The following is a 27,436-nucleotide window of genomic DNA, read 5'->3' on the forward strand; positions in this document are numbered from 1 at the left end:
AGGAATAAATAAATCAACTGATCAGGAGTCAAAAGATAGATGGGAGATAACACTGCAGCAATTCTACAAGGAAAGGAGTCTTCATTTAATTATATTGGCAGAACAGCTTTATTTCTGAAGAAACAAAGGCCCCATACTTCCTATTTCACAATACAAAGTAAGTAAAAGTAAATACAAATGCATTAAAGGCCAAATGTAAAAAACAATCTGCTATTTTTCACAACCCTTAGGCTGTGACTAATTGTTAGATCTTTCTTGCGTATCTGTTTTCCTGAGAAACCACTTTGAAGATACCAACATGTATTACAACAGCCACTGATAATTTCCTACCAATCTGTAATGTTTGTACTGTTTCTGTGCTATTTCATAAATGCATGTATGTTCATTACTATGTGCTTCCAACAACAACCACTGAGAAAAGTCAATGATTATTTAATTGATCACTCATGTATAGCTCTATTTTCTCTAGAAACCATTTTGAAGCAACCAAAGTATAATACAACAACCACTGATAATTTCCTACCATTTCTGTCTGTAACTCACTATTATTTGTCTATCTGCTATCCTGAGAAACTATCTTGAAGATAGCAATAGGTAAAATAACAACCATTGATAATGCCCTACCACTTTGTCTGTAATTCGGTAAATCCCCCTATTACTATGTTATCCATCTTTTACTCTTTAAAATAAAAAAGTGAAAAAAAAGCACTGACATTAAATTCAAAGTAGCAATTACAATAAAAATCATTATTTTATGTAGCCCTGAAAGAATAAAATACTACTAGCTAACTATGCTATTACACTAGTATAAGAAACTGCTTCACAGATGAAAAGAAGCTTTAAAAACTATGCATTTTAGAGTCAATAAAATACTATTTGATAACCCAAGCCTATGTCAGATGGAAATATTAGAAGAAATTTCAGGAGACTATCTGTATGACTGCAGTTTATTTGGTTTTTTTGTTTTGTACTGTTTTGTTTTTCTTCTGGTACCAGGAATTGAACTCACAACCTTACGCTTGCCAGGCAGGCGCTTTGCCGCTGAGCTAAATCCCCAGCCCCTATATGACTGCAGTTTAGAACAACAAAAACATTGACAGAATCACCTATCTCAAAGTTTTTAAATTCTGTGTAATTAAGAGGCATCATAAACAAACTAAAATATAGACTGAAAGAATCCTTGGAAATACTATGACTGAGAAAGCATTAACACCCACAAAGAAAAGGGCCTGCTCCCCACTGATGAGAAAGGACAAGCATCCCAAGGGAGTTGAGCCAGAGCTACCAAGAGGCTGCACACACAGGACCAAACACAAGTGGCCCACAATCAATGGGATCCAAATTTACATAATGCATCTGCATGCTTTGGTCATCACAATTTGCCAAAAGTAAAATTGAGTGATGGGGCAGGTAAGGAAAAAAGAGGTGCTGCCACCAGCTTGCATGAGAGAGCTAACCATGTCCACTAAATCCAAAAATGTGGCTGTGCTCTGGCTCAGTAATTGTAATTTTGAAGACTTACCTTACAAAAACAAATGCACAAAGATATCAATAAACAGTATTACATACCAAGGATGTTTACTTTGGTGTTTGTAATGGCAAAAATACAAACAAAACTTCTCTCAAAAAATTAAAAACAAAACAAATCAATGTGTCATATCACATCGCATCAAGTTCTAACTGAATAAACCAGGTAAATTCTTATTGTATCTAGGTGCTGTGACTAATTAAGATATGTATTATGATCTGTGCATAATGACCTGTGGGACAGCTACAACAAACTCTTCATATGAAAAAAAAAGAAGCTGCTACAGGAAATATGCATGTTAGCCTCTCATTTTTTGAAAAGGAGGGAACAAAAGAAAAAAACAGCAATCCACACTCTCTCTGGCTACTTAAAGGCCTGAAAATAGAAAGATGTAGGAGGACCTACAGCAAACTGTTAACAACTGGGGCAGAATGGAGGATACACGCAGACTGATGGACCAACCTTCAAGTCCATGGCCCATCAATCAAAGGAAAATGCCTTCCCTGCCTCCCAAGGAGACTACCTCCCCAAACCCTTCCCTCATCAGGACGTCTGGATCCGAGCCGCTCTTCTGCTACCAGCAGCTATGTCTTTTCCATGTAGAGCTGCTTCATACATATGAAACAAGAAAGCCAGACTAGTCCATTTTTAATATTCTACTCTACTTTTTTTTTATAAAACTACAAGGAAAAAACATAAGCTTTCTTTTCCATTGTTTACAGAATTCTGTTCTTCAATAGAACACTACCCCTCTGACAAAATAGATGAAAATACAATTCGGTTTTATTTTCTACTTCTAGGTACAAGCTCAAAGAAGCTATGATTGAAGCAGAGATAAAAATAAAGGAATTCATTCAATTCTAGCTGACCCAAGAAATTTTCTCCCAGAAAGAAAATTGTTCCAACTTGGCCATGGCGGCTCATGCCTGAAATTACAGTAGTTCCACAGGACACTGAGGCAGGAGGATGGCAAGTTCAAGCCCAACCTGGGCAACTTAGAGACTTAGCAAGCTCCTTTCTCAAAATAAAAAATGAATAAAGGCGTGAGGTTATAACTCCATGGGAAGGCCATGGGTTCAAAAATCAGTATTGCAAGCCAATTAATGAACTAATTATAAATAAATGAGTTAATTAAAATTAAAAATAGCTTGGAGCTGCATTCAGGTTTTGGAAGCAGAGGATCCAGTACTGTCAAACATCACTGTCTCGGTCCACAGGATAACATGTGGTACAAATGAAAAATGTATTTAATTTCCAGCCCTTAAAACAAACATATCCGGAGAAAAACCAAAAAAAAAAAAAAAAAAAAAAAAAAAAACAAACATACCCTGTAAGCAACTTGCTTGCAGAGGACTAGAGGCAAGGCACAGCCACTCCCTGTCATCACAGACCAGCACAGATGGAGACGTGGTATGAGCCACATAAAAGCTAGCGTACACTTTCCCTGGGGGTGGCAGGGCCACAAAACACCCAAGGTATGACTCCTATGCCTTGTGGCCTTCCAAAGATCACCCATACCTGACTCTATCTTCTTCCTTGCTGTTTTATTTTTCTCTTTAGGCAGAAATCAAATTTCTTTTAAATTTAAATTAATGGTTACCTTTTCTCTTTAATGGAGTAGTAACAAAGAATGAAAATACATCTAAAGAGCAAAGTTACAAGTAACTGCAAAAAAGAGCTTATTTAGTAAATTGTCACAGAAACTCCAGTCAGTCAGTGTGGCCATTGAGGCTATCTTTTTTGTCTAGGAATACTTTAACCACTGGTACTAGCTAATCCTTGATATAAATATCTTAACTATCAAAAGGTCACATCTGAATGTTCAACTGAATTGTTAAACAATTCTACTAATGGGGCTGGGGATTTAGCTCAGCGGCACAGCGCCTCCCTGGCAAGTACAACGTCATGAGTTCGATTCCTGGTATTAGAAGAAAAACAAAAAACAAACAAAAAAAAACAATTCTACTAATGGTTAGTAATAGTCACCTAAATTTAGCAAGTGTATTCAAATACTTTTCCCTAAAATATTCATGTCTACACTGAAGCTTCCAAGCTTCCAAGACCATTCTCAAACATACATATTTAAACTCAAAATGCACTTTTGTCTTTATCCTGGCCATGAAACATTTATATGCAAGGACACTACCCCAAGTTGCCACACCTGACAACCTACCACAGAACCCATCAGGCAGGCTCAATCCTCCCAGTGGCCTCCCCTCGTTACCTCCTTACAACCCTCTCATCTCTGAGAACACATCTCAAGATCGTTAAAAATGTCATGACATGACTTCTCTCCCAAGACAAATCAGGCAAGTTCGCTGTATCAAGAAAAGTTACAAAAATTTAGTGTTATTAGCTCCATAAAGAGCATGAATTACTACTACACTGAATTTTTTCCCAGACATTACAGCTTCTTTCTCCAAACAACAAAACAGTCTCAAAAATCTACAGATAATTTATGGATAGTCAATATTTTAAAAGGTTATGTAAATTCACATATGCTTTTGTTACAGAGGGCAAGAAATCAAGTATATCAATAACCCTTTACTGCTGTGTCCTAGATTTGAACTTCTTAAATGAGAGAAAATCATTTAATTTTAAATTTTTCTTATCTTTTGAGAGGATTTTGCTTCTGTGAACATCATAAAAGATGTGCACCACCTGGTGGAAAAGCAAAGATCCAAACACTGTTTAATTTCTTTATTGCATTTCTTAATTCCTTTTGGATCAAAGCGCCTCTTGGGGTCCATTCTTCTCCAAAAAGCAAGTATGCGCGTGCGTACTCACTGAGTGCACTCTCAAATACCAGCTATTTCAACAACCCCTGAGCTCAACAACAGAAAAAAATTCATTTGTCTTTGGCCTAGGGTTTCTCCTTGGCTGCCCAACATTAGAATCCTCACACCACTGCTGGGGAATCCAGCGCTGTGAGTCCTCGGGGCAGCCAGGCCCGAGGCCTGCCCTCCTTGCACACCACCCTGCCAGGCCCTTAGCTGGCCCTGGGTCCCCCCGCCCCCCACCCGGGCACTGTCCAGAACCAGGCAGTGATCTGTGTGTGCTGGCATCACAGCTTCCCCTAGTCCCTCGCTGTCTTTAAACACAGAAACCTACCTGTGATGGGAATTATGCCAGCAGCCTGATACTTTTTCCAATGAACTCCTCTCAGTTCAGGGCCTGCTTCTGTTCTTTGCAGTCAAGAACCCTGAATATACACTCCTACTTTATTTTAAGCCTCCGCCAGGACATCATTGCTTTCTAACCAACCTGACACCAATGGAACAAAAGAGATTTAGAGCCCTCCTGGAAGTGAACACAGTGAGAGTATGACCAGCAGCAAAATATAAGAATATCAGTAAAACCGAAGTGGCACTCCTACAACTTAAGCTCAAAGAGAGGCTTGTTTACCAAGAATTTCATTTGTTTTGGGGTTTTGAAACAAGTAAATTGTTCTTTTACTTTAAGTCATAATCTCTGATAAATGATATGGTTTCAACCAAAGATGACTAGCAAACATTTAATGAAAGAAACTGGTAGGCTGGGGATTTAGCTCAGCAGCACAGCACCTGCCTGGCAAGCGCGAGGTTGTGAGTTCAATTCCTGGTACCGGGAAAAAAAAAAAAAAAAAAAAAAATGAAGAAACTGGTAAAGAAAAGCTAAGTGGCACAGAAATAAGAAAATGCCTATGACGCATCAGATTAATGATACTCAACGGGTCAACTCTATGTGACTACTCCAAAATCCAAGAAAACCTGGTCTGAAATACTTCTGGTCTGAAGCACGGACAAGGAACGCCTGACCTGTACCTGCACATCTCTAACCCAAAGTGAAAAGTAGCACCACCTTCCCTCCACGGGTGCCGCAGGAGCACAGCAAATACACCAGTGGTGCCAGAAAAGGTTGTCCTGGGTGTTTAAATAATCACAGGTGCGTTTTTTTAGGTGAAGTATGACCAAACACATCTAAATCTTGTTAGTTTAGACAACTACATACTTTGTTTTTTAGCTGAAACAGGAATAAAAAAATCTAAATCCTGTTAATTTAGACAAATACATAGCAAAGCTAAAAAGTTAGTAATTTTCCTAAAGGCACGTAGCTAGTTTCGGGTAAGAGTTAGGACCAAGGGAGTAACAACATTTATTTTAGTGATCCTATCAAGTATGTCACATAGACCATCAACTTTACTCTTCACCACTGTGATTAAGCTAAACTGTCATGGTGATGTGATTCAGAAAGGCCTAGAGACATGAATGGACTGTGAGGGTGCCGACCTCACCAATGCAGGAACTCACCGGTGAGTTCACAGCTGAATGAGCTACTAGGACACAAGGTGTAGCTACAAGAAGCAGGTCACGAGGGTGCCTTGGAAGGCTATGCTTCTTCTTGGGCTCCTGCTCTCTCAGCTTCCTGGCTGCCAGGGGTTGAGCAGCTCTCCTCCACCTTGCCCTTCTCCTATGCTGTTTCTGCCTTAGCGCTGGCTGACCATGAAATAAAATCTCCAAAACCATGAATAAAACTACACCTTCCCTCCTTTACCTTGTGTGTGTCACGTGTTTTGTCACAGCAATGGAAAGGTGACTGATATAATCACGAATCAGTATTGGATGCATTACATTTATTTTAAAATATAGAGAACAATGTCTAGAAATTAAAATGCTTCCTCCAAGAGATCAAAAGAGGCCATGTAGAGATTCAAAATTCTCTTTGTTCATTCTATTGTCCTTTGCTGGTTTGGGGGCTTAGGGGAAAGGGAAAGAGATTTTTAATTTTTAATTTTGTGTATATGTGTACTCTACTAAAATCTGAGGGCCCTTTTCAAAATGTTCTTAAATGCATAAAACATACAAGATTTAAAAAAAAAGAAAACATACCAAAATACATTTCTCAACTATTAAAAAAAACACATTTGAGAAATGGCACTATTTGTAGTTCTTTATGAAAGCATTAAATAAGATGTAATAGAGCAGCTAACAACTACTGCCTTCAACAGAAAGGACTCCGACAGATCAAAACACTGAAGTTTCAGAAAATGTGCATGTCATTAATGTCTAACAGATACATCATGTTCCTTAATTTCCCCTGCACAGGAAAACAATAAACAGAATTTATTACTTAAATCCTATCCTACCATGCTGAAGAATATTTAAAAACAAAATAGCAAACCACTCACTCCTACTACTCATTTCCTACACAAAATTTTTTCCTGTAATATCCAATAAACTTGTTTTCAACCAAATACAACTACATTATCCTCAAATGTATTTATATTCAGTATAACCCCCAGCACAGCAATAAACTGCAAGAAGGAATATGGCTTCATGGATCAGAAGTCATAAAATCTAATTTTTGCCACATATTCACTATACAGTCCCAGGAAAATGAACATTGATCAATGCACAAATAACCACAATAACAAATATACAAAGAATTGACAGACGAATACTTCTTTTGATTCTGTGTTCTTCACTTACATTTATTAAATAATCAAAAGGACTCAACAGTTATGAGAATGGAGCACAGCTAATGAGGTAAATCATGCATACTGTACTCTGCAAGGTGAAAAAGCTTCCAGAAGCGAAAGCCAGATGGTCTTCTTCCCACCCTAGGCATGGCATACACTCCATCCACTGTCCCCTCTACTGCTTCTCTGTCACACTCACCCTGCAAGTGAGCATCCTTGTAAATATCTTTATCCCTGAAACCTGCATTTCACCCCTATTTGTACTGCTACCTCCAGCCAGCAGATGCGGCCAGCTCCCACACAGTCTGCGCCAGAAAGCCACTCTTTCAAACCTTATCGCCACCCATGGTGTATCCATGTATGACTGTATGAGGTCGCTCCATGTCCTGGTGTCAGCAGCAGTCTGGAGACACAGACAGAATGAAGAGCCACACAGCAAATACTCAATCGTAATTCAAAATTCTAATATTGCTACCACTCTAAAAAATGGATTTCCACAGGCCATGTAATTGTACATTCTATTATGTATGTGACTTTTATATTGAGTGAACATTTTTCGGACTTCCACGAGATTTTAAGAATCTATCACTTGTCTATCTGCTAGTTCACAGTATCAAGTTACTATTCTACATTAAAGGGCATTTAAAGCACCACAGCCACTTGCCCACTAAAGAAAACACAAACTGGAACTCTCTGAGCAAGTATCTTTCTTCTCCTCCTATATTTCTTAGGGACAAACTTCAAGAAATGGAACCTGTGTACAGACCACCTTAAAGCTCCACTTTGTCATCAGGAACACAGGACTATACCTGTCTCACACAACATCAGCAACGCTGGTGTTATTTCTTTAAAATATTATTTGCCCTAGGAATTAAAAATTATCCCCTCATTGTTGCTGTTTTCATCTGATTAGAGAATTCAGAGTAATTTCCCATTTACTACTTCACTGTCAAATTTCCTTTGTCCATTTACTTATTAACTTTTCTTATACTGTATATCTGAATAAACTACCTTTTAAATATTAACTTTATCTGTTTTAAAATGAGTATTTTAAACATTTTATATCTGTCAGGCTTTTTATTTGAGTTCAGACTCTACAAACCCGAGAAGATAAATCTCTCCAGAGCCCTAAGACATTCTGTATTTCCTACATACTGTTTTGATTTCTTTACGTCCACTTTAAAATTTATCATGACTTGTGGGACAAGTTTTACTACTCTCTCCTCCAAACGTCCACTCAATCCCAGCAGCGTGTGTGTGTGTGTGTGTGTGTGTGTGTGTGTGTGTGTGTGTTTTCATATGAGAACAGGTATCATTCTAAAACTCTAAATGTTAGAAAAAAAGATTCACTTTAGAAATAGATTCTCTAAACAACTTGGCTGATACACAGGTCCACAGAGGGAGGGATACATGGGAAAGTACACTGTATTCCGCCCAATTTTTCACTGAATAATTTATTTAGATTTATCTAGATTTACCTGTCAACAGGTCCTCATCTCCCTGAAATGTTTTCACTGTCTCATTAAAAAAAGCATGACTGCAATTTTTTTCTGAAACAGTAATACATATAAATTAGAACAGAACATACATTAAATGCCACCTGTTTTTACTTATAAGAAATCCTACCAGAAAAATTCTGTAAGACAAATCAGAATATTTTTAAAAAGATTAATCTGTGACTTCCCTGAATAGAAATACTCCAACTTTGTATTTCAAGTAACTCAGGAATATAGTGAACAGCTGTGATTCTCACTAGTTAAACTCACAGATCGATTTCGGCCAAGATTAAACATGCATGCATATATTTACTCGTACAGAGTCTCTAATACATATACATACACATTTTCTGTAACAAAAATAATATCCACATCCATGAGGTGTCAGTAGCTCTTCATACATCAGTACCAAGGGCTTGATTCATACAAATGCTATTTTTCTCAAATCTAACATGTTCTCAACTCTAAGCTTACCCAAGTGATTTTTTCCATTGTATTTTTGCTGATGTCCCGCATTTCCAGGCTGTTTCCAGGGCACATCAGGTCAGAATACCACACGCAGCATCCTGCAGCCTGATCCAACCCTGAAGTCGAAAAACTACACCACTGGTTCAAGCTTCTGTCCTTGTATCTCTCAGCTCCTAAATTTCTCTTTCTTTTTTTATTTTTCAGTGGGGGAAAGCCCACAATGAGGGGAAGTTGGAATCATAGATACAGATTTTGAGACTGGGATTTGGAGAACAGTTTCATTTGGACATGGAAAGTAAAGCCAATTCTTGGGTTGGAGGCGTAGCTTTTTCATGGCATCAGGAAACTCTGCCTCCCATCTGAGTCTCCCCTGACAGCTTCAGTGGCTCCAAAGCACTCAGAGCTTTGTATGTGCTGGTGTAATTCTGGGTTTGTCTTATCTCTTCTCTTACTGAACTACAGGGTCACGGAGGCTAAGATTTATGCCAGAGTCGCTCTGGTTTTCCCCACAGCACTTGGGGGCGTGATGCCTTGTAGAATTATATATGACATTTCCTGAGGACATAAGAAAAAATTTCCAATCTACGAAGAGTAAAAATTCTAAAACTTTTACTTCACTTAATAAAATGCTTTAAAATTTTTTTCATGGATACTGTGTTTTTTAGTTTTTAGTTTTTAGTTTTTCTCCAGTACCGGGAACTGAACTCACGACCTTGCGCTTGCGAGGCAGGCGCTTTGCCGCTGAGCTAAATCCCCAGCCCCTTTCATGGATACTGTTACCAAAAGTATAATTTTAAAAGCCTGTGGAAGAAAAAGTAATCCTTGTTATAAACTTCTTACTGACTTACCTCAAAAGACATGTATTTGTATCAGTGTTTAACGGAAGTGTAAGATACAGACTGACATGCATATACAACTCCCCACTTAACTTCTGCAACAAATCCAGGTGTCAAAAGGCCATTTAACATTTATGAAACCCACTTTATACTTACAGCACTTTGGTTCTATCAAGAACATTACTGGAAGGTGTGAGCTTTTAAATCAGACTTCATTCAGGAAGCACACAGCTGCAACTCCAACTGTGAGGTGACAGCCTATAAACACCTGGCCTCATCCCTCCACTCTTGAACCAGAGGTTTGCCAATTTCACTTTAAGATGAACGGTTCTGATCCTGATTGCCTCTATACCCAATGATAGTCTCTACACCCAAACTCCACAATGCCTATACTGTGAAATGCATACCTATCCAAGTACCTCATCCTCAAAAGTCCCTCTTCATTAACATACTATTTGCAACAAATACATTCTTCAGGAGAAAATTAAAGGCTTGCAAATAAGAGGCAATCTAGAAATTTAATGTTAAAAATTTATATAAAATCATTATAAGATTCTATACATAACGTATTCTGCCAGTTAGGTAAAATCGGAGGAATTATTCTCAGTTCTAAAACTTATATGAACATACAGCTATTATAAAGATGTGGATATACTATAATGGTCCAATCATATCCTCCCCAAGGGCCGGGGACATATATCAGTGGCACAAGCACCTGCCTGGCAAGCCTGAAGTTGTGAGTTTGATTCCCAGTACCAAAAAAAAAAAAACCCTGACCCCCAAAGGTAAAGATGGTACTTAGTTCTGATGCAAGCAAAATTACCACTTCCTTTGTACTAACTGAACAGAGCAGGGTCAAAGCAGAGCCTTACAAGCACATAAAGTTTAGACTTTGAAGATGACTTGGAAACATTGGGAAATCTGGGTAGCTGGAAAGAGCACAGAACCAAAATATATTTTCAGAAAAGAAAGGTACTGTAGGTTTCAATTATTGTACAGAACACCAAAATTACTCTATAGAAATACAACAGAGAAAATTTAAGAAGCTAATCAGGGTAAAGCAACAAGGAGATAAATCTAGAGGTAAAAAAAAGTTACAAAACTCTCCGACCACAAACTTGTTCAGCAGGCATACTCAATTTATATACAGTCACCTGGCTGCATCAATGGATTCTGTCTCCAATGTCAGCCAATCACAAATTGAAAATATTTGAAAAGCACTGCACCTGTACTGACCCGTGTGGGTTTTTTTCCTTGTCACTCTTCCCTCAACAATACCATATAGTAATCATTTACACAGCATTTTCATTGTGTGAGGTGAAGTCTACGGGAGGAGATGCATAGGTTACACACAAATACTCGATATACAAACATTACAAAGTGGTGATTTGGCTATTTGCTGGGGCCCAGGAACCAACCTCCTGCAGAGAATGGAAGGACTACTAAGTGCCAGTGTCACATTAAATCTTTAAATACTTACGTAGCCACTATTATTGTCCCCATCTAAGGTGAAAAAAAACAGGCTCAGAAAGATCAAGTTAACATCATGGTGGTCACAGACATAGAAAACTGCAGAAGAATTCAATCCCAATCCCACAGCTCCAAAGTCTTGCTTCTTTTTTTTCCAACTCCACCACACTTGTAGCGACAGAAGCCAAGACGTAAAATGTATCAATATGTTAATACTGTATCTGCATCAGTACTATGGATTTTAGGTATCGATAAAGCCTGCAATAGCATATTAAAGGCACAATTATTTAGTTTATCTCTTTTAAACAGCATCTAGATTTTCTGTCAACTTGATGGGTCTCTACAAATAGACTTTAATAAAAAACAGTACTAAAATGCATTGTGTAATTTGATGTTCTCCGGGCCCAGGAAAACATCCGGCACAGGGGGACACTTGGTACACACTCATGGGCAATACAGCAAGGACAAAGACAGGAGTTCACAAATCGTCTTCCTAAGGCACAACCACAAATCCAAACGAAAGTGTCATGAACAACCCTGTGTGTACTCCAGACACCAGGTTAGCCTTCCACAAACTGAGCATTTCTTCATGGAAAGGACCAAACTTCAGTAACACCAGCACAGCAGAAGCCTATGCCATTCTTCCCCAAGGCTGCTTCTAGCCCTGGCTCAGTTCAGACAATGCTATAGTTCAACCGTGAAGAGGCAGCTGTGAAACCAGCAGCTTCACCACCACTGGCCAGGCCAGATCTGCCAGATGTGGAAGCACAGTCAGGTATGTGGCAATTCCATCAGCAAAAGAATTTGCAGAGGCTCTGGCAGCTTGAGGCTGAGGTTCTATTCAGGTCAAGCAAGACTCCAGCAGACTGGCCACCGCGAGCTCTGGGAAGTGAGACAACCACGGAGCATCTGGTAAACCGCCCACACATAACATGGCTGATCATACACTAGAGTGGGTTCAAGCCACCTGTGCATCCCTAGCCCATAGAGACATGTGCAAAGACGAGGCAAGGCGAAGCATGGGTAAACACCAAAGCCAGAGCAGATACTAGAACTGCCTGTAACTTGGAAGTGCACCAGCCCATGCTCACATCGCCAATGACAACTGAAAGCTTGACTGACTTGCAAAACTGAAAGCTTGACTAAGTTGCAATCTCTCTTCAATTGGCCCTTGGGCAAACACAAAATTATACAGCTTGACCCTTCAAAGCTAGGCTTTAAGTAAAAAAGAAAACAAACAACAAACAACAAAAGACAAAGGAGCAGAGACATCAGGAGCTGTACAATGTCGAAGACACAGCCTTCACAGTTTGGGTACCCACAAGTTACAAAACAAAGAACAACCAAGGAACGGGAATCAGAAGTTGCTACAATCCATTCTCCAAATGCTGAGTATGCAGCAACAAACCTGGAGATATTAAGAGAAACAAAGTGTAACTCAGGCTTAGGGGGGAAAAAAGCAGACAACAGAAACTGTCTCTGGTTGCTCCATTTAATAGATTAAAACTTCAAAGTAGATGTTATATAAATACCTATGTTCAAAACACTCAAAGCATGCTTAAAGAGCTACTGAAGTATGATTATAATAATAAATAAGACTCTCAGGGGCCGGGGATTTAGCTCAGCGGCAAAGCGCCTGCCTGGCAAGTGCAAGGTCGTGAGTTCGGTTCCCGGTACCAGAGAAAAACCAAAAAAAAAAAAAAAAAATAAGACTCTCAAAAAAGAGACTGAATATTAAAAAAAAGAAAACAAATTCTGGAGCTAAAAAATGTAACAAATGAAATAAAAAATCTACTAGAGGAGATCAGTATCAAATTTGAGTTGGCACAAAAATCAGTACACTTGAAGACAACTCAACAGAAATTTTCCTATCTGAGGAATAAAGAGAAAAGAGATGGAAGAAATATCAACAGTGCCTCAGAGACCAGAGAAACAGCAAAAACATACCAACATCCAATCAGTCCCCTGCATCCACAGTCAATCAACCACAGATAAAGAACATCTGAAAAAAAAAAAACCTGCAACTATACTGTACATATGTAGGCTTTTCTTATTACTCCCTAAATATAGTATAATAACTACACAGCACTCATACTGTATTAAGTATTATAATGAAGTACATGGAAGGATATGTGTAGGTGCATCATTTTTCATAAAGAACTTGAATATCTGCAGATCTGGGTACCTGAGGGGGTCCTGGAACCAATCCTCAGATAGCAAGGTATGGCTGTGTATGCGGTGAGAAAAAAAAAAAAAAAAAGACAAAAAAAATACTTGAAGAAATTATAGCTAAAATTTCCCAAATTTGATGAAAACAAACTATAATATAGGTATTCAAAAAATTCAACAAAACTCCCAACAAGATAAACACAAACAGATCCACACCTAACACATCATAATCTATTGAAAGATAAGGAGGAAATAAACATAAAAGCACCATGAAAAATACCATTCATCTCATACAGGGGGACGAGAAAAAAAAAAAGATCACCACAATAAACAACTGACTTCTCATCAGAAATAACCAACCAGAGGACAGTGAAATGGTCAGAGTACAGAAAAACAACAGCAAACATTTTCAAAACTGAAGGAAAAATAAACATATTCCAAGAATTGTTAAGAGATTTGTTGTAAGAACACCTGCATTATAACAAAGTCTATGTAACTACTTCAGATTGGAGGCAAATGGGAAAGGATGACAACTTTATTCCACAGGAAGAGAAAATTGACAGATATGATCAATATGTAGGCAGTTATAAGACTCTACTAATATTTTCTCATTTTTTCTTTTAAATTATTAAAAAGCAGTAATTTAACACTCCATGAGTACCTTTATAACATAGGAATCAAACATAAACAGTAGTGGCATAAAAGAGAAAAAAGGAAGACCTCAAGCAAAGGTTCAGTATTTTACCTAAGTTTAGTCAGTATTCTTAAGTAGACAGTCATATAGTAAGATGCACACTATAATCTCCAAAGCAATCACTAACTTGAAAAGTAGAGTAAATAAAAAAGACCAGAGAAATCAAAAGTATATTAAAAAGTGAACATAAAAGATAGCAATGGAGGAGGCAGAGAGGACCAAAAAGTATGAAGCAAGTAGAGAAAAACAGCAAAATGACAGACCTAAATGTAACATCAATTACATCATAGTCACCCAAAAAAAGATTGTCAGACTGTATGAAAAGGCAACAGTAACAATACGCAGTCTAGGGATGACATAATGTAGACCCATATAAATGAAAAATTCAAAGTAAAAGGACAGGAAAACACACACCAAACAAAACTCTAGCCAGCCAGAGTCTACAAAATCAGCGGTACAAAAGATGATAACCACCACCAGACCTGAGATTTCAGAGAACTCCACCTGACTGCAGACTTGAAAGAGACTGGCTTACAGCAACACTGTGCACACTATCAGCTCAATCCAAACTGACAAAGAAATGTGGTGCAATACTGACATAAAAGAATATTACTTAGCAATAAAAGGTAACGAAAACCCTGATACCTGCTACAATGCAGACAAATCTCAAACATATTATACTAAGTGAAAGTTAAATGTAAAAACATTACACTGTGTAAGTCTACATTAAATGTCTGTAAAAGGCAATGGTAGAGAGCCGGGAAGCAGACCAGCAGTTGCCGAGAATGGGAGTGTGGACCAACTGCAAACAGGCTCAAGGCAATTTTGGGGATGGCAGACATGCTCTAAAATTGGATTGTGGGAAAGGCTGCCCACATCCTATTGCTGCTGTACAACTACTATCACTGAATTGCACTTACACTGGGTGGGTTTTATTATATCATATCATAATAAAGCCATCCATTATACAGTAACATGACTAAGGCAGTGAATTACTGTCTGAAGACTTAAAGTTACTTTTTCTGTGCAAGAGTTATCATAAAATACAGGCTTAACACAAACTCTAGCTCTTCCACGATGTAACATGAATGCTGAACGTGCACATGTAACTCATCACCCATTTGGCATTTATTCCATCAACGCAGATCAACTTATACTACCAGCATCTAGCCAGCCACATAAGGCTTTCAATCATTGAGCTATGTAGTCATACATCTTCTATATGGTAGTTGAATATTTACTTATATCTCCACTTGTCAAATATTTGCACAGCTGTCTTGACTTTCATGTGTAAGCCATTATGCTCTTTACGTCCTCAACTATAAATTTTTTAGAAGATGGGGACAGAGCTACTGAATTCTACAACATGTTCAACACATGAAGCAAGGTCACAAAAATCCAGAGGCTTCTGAGCAAGAAGGCATCACGGCCCTTTGTTCCTAACACACTCCATCATCGTCAAAGGGCCCTTCCTGTCACTGAGAAGGCGAACACATGAACAGTTACTGATTCTCATGTTGTGTGAGCCACATGCTCACATCAGTATGCACCAAAATAAAGAGGCTCCTGAATGTCTGTGGGGACACACTGAACTGCTTTCAAAAATACTTCTCCAAGTCCTCAGTTATTACACTCAACGGAGTCTATTCCTACACAGAAAGTATTAAAACAAGCAAAATCAAGCAAAACAACCTGAACACAAAAAATATCATTTTCTCTACCAACTCCCCTATCACCCCAAAGCCTCAGAAATAAAGAATCATTAGGATAACAGAGCAAGTGTAGCAGAGAATACTGAGAATTTAGATAGACCAGAAGTACAACTATGTTCCTAATATTTAAGCACAGAGTCTAATGCTTCCTGTGTGCTGATAGCAAGTACTGCCCTTGTTCTATGCGGGAACCCCAGCCCTCCACTCACGAGGGGTAGCATTTCCTCTTAGGGTTCACTTTCAGAAAGCACTGCTTTAAACACAACTCTCTTTTGCTGAAAAACAGTCTGTTCCAAGGTGTCCGACACAGTCTGACGTACAGTGTTGGAAATGGGTTGCTGTGACTATTTCTCTACCACTTTGAGTTCAACACAGTGGTGACCAATGAACACAGCACAGTTAGAAAAGGAACAGTATTCTGTCTGGCAAAACAGCCAGCTCAGCAATAAGCCAGGCCTTTTGGGTGGAAACAAACAACCTTGGCATTAGAAGATCAAGAAAAATTGAATGTTTATGGCAAAACCAACCCAGCACTGCCTTCACATTGTCCTTCCGGACCAAATGTGAACTACCTTAGAGAACCTGGCAGGCAGCAGACTCACATGTTTAACCAGCAGCTTTCAGTCCCACTATAATTCAATCCACAGCAATCTTCTATGGAAAGATAAGGCTTTCTTAGTTACTATTAGGCAGTTATATGCAGATCTTTTTCTTCACTGGCAAATCTAAAGATTTGGAAGATAAGTAAATGCTAATCCTTCAGACACAGATACACCTAAGCACCATAAAGATCAGGTTTTGTATCAATTAAATTGGTGCAACTCTGAAGACTATCATGGCTTCATTTTATGCTTAGGGATTTCTATGTTAATTACACAGTGATTCTAGTTAAATAGTAACCAAGTACTCATATTTTATATAAAATTCCATATTTTTTGAACTTTTTTTTAGTACCTGGGGATGGTACCCAGATCTTTACACATGTTAGGCAAGTGCTCTATCACTGAGATCCCCAGCTATATTCTGTGAATATTTCTGGATAGCACCAGTCTCAAGAATACCTTCTAGAATGAAATTCATCATACAGAATTTCTCAAAATGTCTTAAAGATGAAAAAGGGAAAAAAACACTTCTCCAAACTTTTCATTTTTCAAGTTGTAGAAGTTTAAAAAAAGAATGAAAAGAAATTCATGAAAGAAAGTCATACTGATGTGAGCATGTGGCTCACACACAATGTGAGAATCAGTAACTGCTTGTGTGTTTGGACTAAATATAAGCCAAAAAAAGCTTAATGCTCCAGTACTTCTTAAGAGAGAAGAAAAAAACGATAACAGAATTTGAAAACAAGATGACAGAAAATTAACAATTATAGTGCATACTGTTATCTTCAAAGTATTTGATCGGATTATCAGATATAGGCATACAAAATTGATCAAACAATATAAACATTAACTGTTCCTTTCAATAAACTAATAGAAATTAGTATCACAATTACCTTAGCTATCTTGTGTACATGTTTATATATATGTATATATCTTATATTTTTTTAATTTTCCTTTCTTCTTTTCTCCTTTCTCATCTCAGCTGTTCTTTCCTTTTGAGCAGTTTCTTTCCCTTTCACAATATCTAATGTACCTCTTAGATCTTATTTACTGTTTCTATTTCTTATACTAGGGAGACAATACAATGTTTACACATGTGAGTCTGGTTTATTTCTTTTTTTTTTTTTTTTTGGTTTTTCTCCGGTACCAGGAACCGAACTCACGACCTTGCGCTTGTCAGGCAGGCGCTTTTGCCGCTGAGCTAAATCCCCAGCCCCAAGTCTGGTTTATTTCATTTGTGGGTATGGTCTCTAGTTGCATCCACTTATCCACAAAAGCCTCAAATTTTTCTTCATAGCTGAGTAGTACTCCACTGTATAAAAATACCACATCTTTTTTATCCATTTCTTGGTTGATGGGCATTTGGGCTGTTTCCAAGAATTAGCTATTACAAATTGTGTTGCTATATATCAATGATGTTTTCAATTCTTCTGGAAAAATACCCAGAAGGGGAATAGCTGGGTCAAATGGGACCTATAACCCTAGTTTTTTCAGGAATCTCCCACTCCACACTGATTTCCACAGTAGTTGTACCAGTCTCTAATATCTTTTTTCATATGACTTCTGTCAAAAAATTCTGAGAAGAAACAGCCCTATCTGATTGTAAGTTTTGATACTTAGTGAACACTGGCTAATAGTAACACCATGTATCTTTTATAATTGGCAATTATTAACATGCAGAATATCACTACTTAATACTCAAAACAATACTTATATATTACAAGTATTAAATATGTGAGTGAAAAATAAAGCAATTTATTCATAAAATATTTTTCTATATAATACAAGCAGCAACATTAGCCCAGACTTGTTCAAACTGCTGCATTCTAAATGTGGGGCTTAAAAAATGTTTGTATATGATATGAGATTTTATCCACATTATGTATTTTTCTATTCTACTGTAAGATAAAATTATACCTCATCAGAACATATTTTGTACAAAGACATTCTAAAATAAAATCATTACTATGGTTAATCACACTATTACATTTTATATTTCCTTTTAAAATGAAAAAAGCATTTGGCTAATGTTAATAAGCATTCAAAATGCATCAAATAAGCTCTCAACATGAGCTGAAAAATAATTATCTACCAAAAAACAGGGGTAGGTTTTCCATACTAAATCTACTCTCATATGTGTATCCCCAGTCAAACTAAATAATATTAGCTCCTAATAACATCAACAGCTTTTTATGTATATATGTGTGCATGTGGGTGCATTATCATCAAAAAACTTTTTAAATTATTAAGATTTAAATTATTATGTATTTCTTTTCTAGCTAATCATATATAGTTCTTCTTCTTTGTCTTTTTTAAAATAAGCTGTGGGGTTGTTTTCCTTACAAGATTTCTAACTTCTCAAATCATGAGGCTGTCAGCACATCTGCTGACCTAACATTCAAATGTGAAAAACAATGTATAAACAGCTATAATACCACATGACAATCATCAAAATTGAACATATTCTGTTTCATAAGCTCAATAAGACAACACTTACATTAACCACCAAATATAAAATGGTATTCATGGTAGGAGAGTTTATAAAGCAAGGACTAGAGTAGGCCCACAAATTAATAGCAATCAAAAACATTCATCTTAAATGAATCCTAAAACCCAGGTGGATTTCTCTTATTTCAAACAGGAGTGGAAGAGGAGCTAAAAGACAGTACCCATCTCAGAACCCAAACCCAGCACTTCACTTCATTGCACTTGGGGCATGATTTCAACACATTTTATAGCCGTTCAATATAATAAAACAAAAGACCTCACAGTTTCCTGAGATCTAGACGGAGATGCACAAATATTCTGTTAAACCAAATTTAACACTGACAAAAGACAAGACAAGATCTGAATGAGTTTAAGTGGAAGAATGGAGGGGGTGGCCCCCTTGAGGAAAAATTCTCTCTCAATCTCTTTTCTGCACTGACCTCTCAGCCCCAGACCCCCAATCCTAGAGCAGTCAGGACAACACTGGAATGTGTCAGTAACCAACACAGAGCAAGTTTCAGCCTTCCTGTATAGTGTGAAATGCAATAGAAGGTTTCATGTGGGTGTTCCTCAGTTTTCTGTGTTTATGAAGCACACAAAACCCGTGAGCTTGCCGTAAACCAGTGTTTTCAGAAAGCAGTACTTCTCTGTACTGTTTCCCTGTGTCAGCTGCCATATTATCCAGTCTTCACACATTATCTACACTTCACAGCCAAGGAAAGCAACCTTCCAGGCTTCCCCAAGACCACAGAGCAGGTCATGCTCAGCCTGAAGCCAAACTCTGCTTTCATACCAATTAATTGTCAAAGGGATACATTCAGGAATTCTATGGTAAAACTTCATTTTCAATCTAAGTTGAGAACACCCACTTGGTTTTTCTGCCCAGGCAATTAAAGTTTTGTTTCATCACTAGTTTCTTAATCAGAGACCACTAAATATCAAAAGATGCATTTCCACTTGAGGTTCAAAAACATAAACAAATTTCATGACGACAAATCATTTTAACGTTCCAACTTGGTAAAAAGCTAGCACATCCAAACAGTCCTCTGTTGCATACAGATGACCAAAATAGTCTCTATCGTATTTATAGTCCAGCTACAATGGGAGATCTGTGAAGAGCAATCAGAATGCAGGATCATAAGCACAATAAGACACATGTACACACAGCAACAGGGGCCACGTATGTTTACAAAGGGGCAGGAGATTCTGATCAAGGGAAAAGATAAAAAGATAGAAGGGGAAAAATATGAAGAAGAATCTTTGACAGACACATTTCCTACACAGAGTAAGAAAACAGAATGGAAATGGGGAGGGGCAAGAGGTACCTTCCAGAAAGAAGCAAAGCACACAAATGCTGCATTCTGCACAAAGAGCTCCTGAATTGGTAAATGACTACTCACAGGACAAAGAAAAATAAAAGGGGACCAAACTATGTACTGTTTCCTTAGCCAAATCAGAACACTGTACCTCATCCTGTATGTGGGGGCATCCTCAGACCCCATGCTGTCAGTAGTAGCCATGATCTAATCATCCCTAATCACACTGGGGAAAAACTTCTCATTTTTTGAGGTGTATTAAAAGCCAAGTGCACTTAACCAATAAAAATGAAAAACAACTACATCAAGTTCTCAAAATATGCTTTGAGAAAGGTTAACAGTATTTTCCACACTGACTTCCAATTTTAAAGCACATGAAGCTTTAGAATCCTAGGCCCAAATACAACAAAATGGGTAAAACCTCTTCCTTTTTCCCAAAGATTTGAGACTTACACATAATAATGACAGGCATCATACATAAAAAACCAGCCCATTAGCTGAGAGTGGTACTGCATGCCTGTAATCCTAGCACTTAGGAGGCTGAAGCAGGAAGACTGCTGTGAGTTCGAGGCCACCCTTGGCTACATAGTGAGTTCAAGGTAGGCCTGAATTACATAGGAAGACCCTGACTCAAAGAAAACAAACAAAAAAAACAGCCCTTTATCCTGACAGGATGGGCACAGAACACCCCTGAAAGTCAATAGTTTCTCCATTCCATCTTACCTAAGAGTCCAAGCAAAGACCCAGAAGACCCAGGAGACTACCCCTCCCCAAAGGAGCCATCAATGAATGACTGCTGAGCAAGATGGTGCCACACTGAGTTACTTCACCAAGACCATTTCTGGGGGTTTGGGAGTGGATGTCTGACATACCCTGGCTAGAGACCCTGCTTCAGGCAACCCAGGACAGCACACCAAGACTTTCTTCTGAACATCATGTGTTTCTGTCCTACCTTTCCGAAATTCCTCTTCAACTTCACTAACGATAGACTGTTCTTAGAACTTGACCACCCCCCATGCTGTGTGAATGGGCCACAGGCAGCAAAGACGAAGGTGCTGTCTGGGTTCTTCATTTAGCCAAGGGCAAGAGACTGCATTTCATGCCACCAGAGTTCTACAAAGTAGACACATCACCCACCAGGTCTAAGTCAGTCTCAGGAGTGCCCCAAAATTTACTTCCTACCCTGAATGCATCAGTTCTCACACTTTCCTCCTAAAGAATCTCTAAGAATACAGAAGAAAACTCCTCTTTAGGAGATCATAATTTTAAAATCTATCCAAATTCTGTAGATTCACCCATGATAAATCTCGGTACTGTGTTTCTCACACTTACCTAATACATTAATACCTATACACGTACACATGCATGTACACTCACACTGGCACATATACGTTCTTCCCCAAGTAAAATTCCCAGTCCAGAAAAACACAATGGTATTTTGCGGCTCTGCACATCCACAGGGACACACCCACCCCAGCTGAAGAACCAATAATAAACCAAAAAACGATATTTTAAGAGTTAAAACTGCTTTAGAAGATTAATAAACATAATTTGAAGATTTCTGTAAGGTTTAAAATATTGACTTAATGACCAAGTACGAGACAGCTACCCTTCACAGACTATTTTCCAGAGGCCTAAAGGAGGTGATGGGTTCTGGGAGTGCCCTCTGCCCACAGCAGACGTAGTGTGAGGATCTGGGCTGTGACTGCTGGTGTGGTTCTCCGATCTCCTCCCCCATCTCATATCTAGTTGTATGAGAGATGTCTTCTGTAGGTCAAAGTGGAGGGTTCCCAGGGAAAGCAAATCACTGAAAGCCTTGCCTGCGTGTATTCATTCCTTCAACAAATACCTGGGCTCCCTTTTGCTGGCCAGGGTAGCTGTTAGCCTGTATGCTGTCTCTGTACAAACTGGAGCACAGCACACTCTCTGGACAGGTAAACCCTAAAAGCCGGATCCAGTGCTCCAGAGGCCCACCTCAATGACACCTTGCCTACCTGTAGTAAATGAGACAAAGTCCCTGCTTTAGAAAGTTCAGATCCTAAGTGAGGCACCCAGACAAACATATATTCAGTTTTCAATATTTTCTATATGACCTGAAAACTCAAGACTTTATATACCACACTTAATATTCTCCAACCAAACCCCCGCCTCATTGAACACTGGTACTATAATCAAGTTTAACTTGGGCCCAAAACATCTACCTATGCCAACAGAGTTCTGGTTAAGTTTCTAGGTAGAAAACAGGCACTGTCTGCAGATTCAAGGATGCCAAGAAGTTGACCACATTTCCAAATATTACTTTATGGTACCTGGCCAAATTTGTTTCTCCAAGGAACTAATTTTCAATTACTCTGTTTGCTTTTTGTGCCACTTCTTACCTTACATGTATGTGCTTAAGGTTTTATTTTCCAGTTATGGTAATAAATACAATCACACACTACAACATCTCAGCCAACAGCAGATCACATAACCCCACAGGGATCTCACCCAATTACAGCAGAACTATGAAATTCTTATCACCTAGTAACACCCTAGAAGAGTGATGGCGACCCCTTCAGAGCTTTCAATGAGGACAAACAGCCGGCTACGAGACACATGCCATAGGCTCACCACCACTGCCCTAGAACAAAGCATCAGTCGCATGTTTGCAATGATATAAACAGACCTAATGCGTGGCCAGTCATGTAAAAGTTACACACATACAACTATGCACACTAGCAAGTAATATATTAATAACTATACTACGCTATTTGGTTCTACATTTGCTATACTACACTTCATTAGAGTTTACTTCTACTTATTTAAAAAAAAAATTAACCATAGAACAACTTCGGACAGGTCCTTCAGGAGGGATTCCAGAAAAGGCACTTGGAATGACAGCTCCACACGTTACTGGCCCTCAGGCACTTCCAGGGGGACAAAATGTGGAGGAGGAAGTCAGGGACTTATTAATAACCCTGTGTAGGACTAAGCCAATGTGCATGTTTTCAGTTTTTAAAAATGAAGCTTAAAAAGGAAAACAAATTATGATGAAGAAATGCTTACAGAGCAAGTATATCAAGGCAAAGAAGTTTTTGTACAACTGTAGAGTTCATGTTTTAAACTAAGTGCTACACGTCAAAACTTTTTTTGAATTTATACAGTAAAAATGTTACAGTAAGTAAATGTTACTCTGCCACTGAAGAAAGAAACATTTTTGTAAATGTAGTGTATCTGGAGTTTATGAAGTCTGCAGCAGTGCTCAGCAATGCCTTGGGCCTTCACAGTCACTCCCACTCATTGACTGACTCACCCAGAGCAACTTCCGGTCCTGCAAGCTCCATTCATGGTAAGAAAGGTGCACCATTTTTTATCTTTTCTATCATATTCTCACTCTAACTTTTCTATGTTTAGACAAGCAAATACTTCCCTTTGTGTTCCAATTACCTACAGCATTCAGTGTAGTAAGAAGCTGCACATTTTTGCAAACCAGGAGCAGTAGGCTGGGCCTCAGTCTGTTGTAGACGGAGCATGGAGGCTTGCGTCAGTGCACTCCATGATCTTCACACAACCATGAGCTCACCTAGAGGCACACTACCCAGACTGGGGCCCTATCAGTAGGTGACACATGACTACACTTCAGAAAATAATAAAATTTATTCTATACAATAATTCAAAATGTATTCCATACAGTAATTTTGGAATTGTTTACTTTAACCACTCTTTGCTTCATACTTCTATAATGTTACCTACTAAAGTTAAATATAAAAGATAATTGCCCTTCCAAATGACGAATACATTGGGATAATGTAAATCTTTTAAGATAAGATATGCTTACTTTTATAAAATTGAAGTATCTCTTTACACTTAAGAAATAAAAATTTCTTTTTCAGTCTTTGTATGAAATTTGTACGAAATGTGTTGTTACAAACATTTTGTTTTATTTTGTTCCCTTTTTGTTTGGTGCTGGAGATTGAACCCAGGACCTCAAGCATGCTAAGCACAGCTTCTTTTACCAAATTACCCACCAGCTCTGTATGCCTATGTTTGATCTGATGCTTCCTCATGAAAAATGTTCTGTAAACCTGGTCTAGGCAGATGACTTCACTGCAACTCTTCACTTTTTATCTAATGTATCTCATAGTGCAGTACAGAAATACTTCTCAAAAGACATACAGAACAGGAATGTAAACCTACACACAAAATTCACCCAGGTGTCAAAGAACATCGACCTTTCATTTCAGATTCCTCAATCTTAATGAGTCCTGTTAAGAAATAATTAATCTCAATTTTTAACACCCATAAATGGCTAGGGCTTATTAAGTGTCTCCTAAGAGACAGGAATTGTTCAGGGCAAGCAGAAACAAATGAGCTCTCTTCGTAGAGCTGGCCATGAAGCAGGGTCAGTATCTCATGACCTCCCATTCCTGGCACCAAAGACATATTTTATTATGGGCTGTGCTGTAAGCTTTACTTCCAATGAATGCAGAGCCCTACCTCTTAGATTTCTGGGATGAATCTGTTTCGTTCGAGGCATCTTCTTAGATTTAGGAGCTCCTTTTTCTTCTTAGAAACTGTAGGAACAGCAGGTCACAAAAAGATGGCTCCATAAACTCAATGTACATCAATTAATCCATGTGCTAAAAATGGAAATAAGTAAAACAAGAAGCATTTTTTTACTACCTTCAAAGGAAACACATACTTTAAAAGTTACAGCTTAGTACACCATTAACCTAACTCAACAAAAAAAAAACCAAGCTGGGCAAAACCTTACTAACTTTTGATTAAATACAGGTTAAGACAGGTTATTCTGCCAATATCTGGGCCTTCTCATTAAGAACACAGCAAAAAGAAATCACTGTGTCTCTACCAGGGTGAAAAACTCACTCTGTGTTTTAAAATGGCTTTACTAATTAGGCTCGTAACCATTAGGTTACAAAAGGGTTACCAGGTACACCGTCTATTTGCCCATTCAAAAGAGTGGGGCCACATCCTGGTCACTTTATTTAAGGTTCAGGTAACATGACTGTGGCTGCTCCCCATTCATCAGTCCTCCCTTCTAGACTCAGGGTAGAGCTGCACTTTCTTCCCTCCCTGTGTTACGGTGCAACATGTGGCCAGTTCTAGCTAATGACCTGTGAGTGGACACAGGACCAGAACCTTCCAGACAGCAATTCTGAGCTGACCTCCTACTAACTCAACATGATCACAGAGCATAAACAAGAAACATCCCTTTGTTATTTTAAGTCACTGTGGTTTGGGAGTTATCTGTTTGCAGCATAACCTAGGCTGCACTGACCTACACATTTTAAAAAAGTGATCTGAAACACAATATGCCAAGATGGCAATTATTTTAAACCAAACCACCTCTCTTCTTCCATGAGCCACTTCTCTTCAACAGGATTCTTTCTCAGGGATCCCAGAGCTAAAATTTTAGTTTCAACTTCCTGCAATAAAGCTGATAAGCAACGTCCATTATGCTGGCACTAAGTATGAAGTAATATTTAATCCTTAAAGACACAAAAATGGAACAGAAATTGCTATTGTGAAAATGTCACTGTATCTATTACTATCCAAGAAAAACGAGCTTACTGAGCCCCTACTATGTGCCTCTGTACTTTCTACATATTATCTAATTTAATCTTAGCAATAAGTGAGGAAAGCAGCTTTCATGTTTTCATTTTATAGAGAAAAAAACCCACAAGCTTTGAGGGAAGTTAAGTAACTTGCCTAAGATCAGTAACTAAAAAGAATGTAGTTCCTTGACACTCCATTTTCCTTGGGCCTATTTCCTTAGAGAAAGTAGCACCTACTCTCAGAGAGTTGATTTTATTGGTTTTTTCCAAAAGGCTGCCTGGCTACATACTTTGGTGAAAGCAGACTGAATTCAAGGCCAGATTTTACCCCATACTGTGTAGCCTTATTCTGGTAACTCAATCTCTCTGAAGATCAGACTTCCCAACTGTAAAACTAGGAATATCCTCAAATTCAAAAGGCTGGTATAACAATGTAGCTTAATTTGTGCACAAAACCGCTGAAACAGTAATTCTCCTTAAGAAAGCCTATACGGGAAAGAACGTGCCTAATATCCTAATCAGCTTTTAGAAATTTATGGTTTCATTTTACCCAAGAAATAAAAAGACCATAACTAACCTCTGCATTCCATTCCTCATACAGCTCTATGTCGACACAGCACAAAAATACTCAAAATTTTTTAATGGTAGGAGTAAAATATAATATATGATGACCAATACTACCTGTATTTCACCAAGCACAGTGCTAAGAAAGATATGGTTCCCCAACTCCCTTCACTAAAGAAGCATCCACTACAGGATTTAGGAAGGTTCTGATTCGACAGCGAATTTAAAGACATTAGAGCCAAATAAATCGTATGCGTGCTCAGCTCCAATCCTTGCTAAGACTTTTAAATGATCACTGTATTAAGAAGTTTTAAAATCACTCCGATTTGCAATCCAATCATGTGATCCCATCCGAGCAGGAGCATAAATGTAAAATATGCAAATTCCCAATCTGTAACGGCTTTCCGCTACCCAGTTCCCTGCCTACCCACTGTCCCTAGCTGTCCATTCCACGTTTAAATCCTTGCGGGGGGAAGTGGCTATTTTCAAAGCATCGTAGTGACTAAGACGAGTGATAAGCCGTTCCTTTACAGGCAAAAAATAAATACTACACGAAGCAAAAACAAGACACGATCAAAAAGTGTAGAGCCAGTTGCAAGGAGAAAAACATGAATGAATGTGGAGGGCGGAGCCTGGGAAAACCCCTCTGCAACGCTGCACTGAACAAAGCGCTTCGAATGCCAGGAGGAGGGGGCAATGAAGTGCCAGCTCAGGAAGCAGCCTGGAGTGGCTGCGGAGAGCAGGAGGAGGCGGAGGACGAGATGAGGCGAGCGGACGCGGCGGCCCCGAGACTCCTCCTCGCCGCCGGCTCGGCTGCCGCCCCCTCCCCTCCCAGCCCGCAACTCAGCCCGAGCCCGCCGCCCGCGCCCCGACCCGCGCCCCCTGCCCAGCAGCTGCAGGCGCGCGCTCCCCACGCAGCCCAACCCGGAAAGAAACTACCCAGGTGGCCGCGAGTAAACAGGCACTTGGAGCAAGCACGAAAGGGAAAGCGAGCCACAAAGCCGGGAGGCTGGGCAGCCGAGGCCTGGTCGCCCGCACCCCGCCCTCCTGCAGAAACTGCGTCTGCGGCTGGAACGCGGGT

General features: G+C 38.9%; 1 protein-coding gene across 4 annotated transcripts in view; it reads right to left on the reverse strand.

The window, feature by feature from the left end:
• Positions 1–27,436, reverse strand: part of Hivep1 (human immunodeficiency virus type I enhancer binding protein 1) — a 137,261-nt gene that overhangs the window by 106,436 nt on the left and 3,389 nt on the right. For all 4 annotated transcript variants that reach the window (XM_013521853.1, XM_005398821.2, XM_013521851.1 and 1 more), the window contains exon 2: positions 24,713–24,855. In XM_013521853.1, coding sequence (XP_013377307.1) covers positions 24,713–24,752 — 40 coding nt within the window. In that variant the 5' untranslated portion in view covers positions 24,753–24,855. The remainder of the gene's footprint in view (positions 1–24,712; positions 24,856–27,436) is intronic.

Source organism: Chinchilla lanigera, unplaced genomic scaffold (genome assembly GCF_000276665.1).
Source record: "Chinchilla lanigera isolate Chin_1 unplaced genomic scaffold, ChiLan1.0 scaffold00064, whole genome shotgun sequence".
Taxonomy (NCBI): Eukaryota; Metazoa; Chordata; class Mammalia; order Rodentia; family Chinchillidae; genus Chinchilla; species Chinchilla lanigera.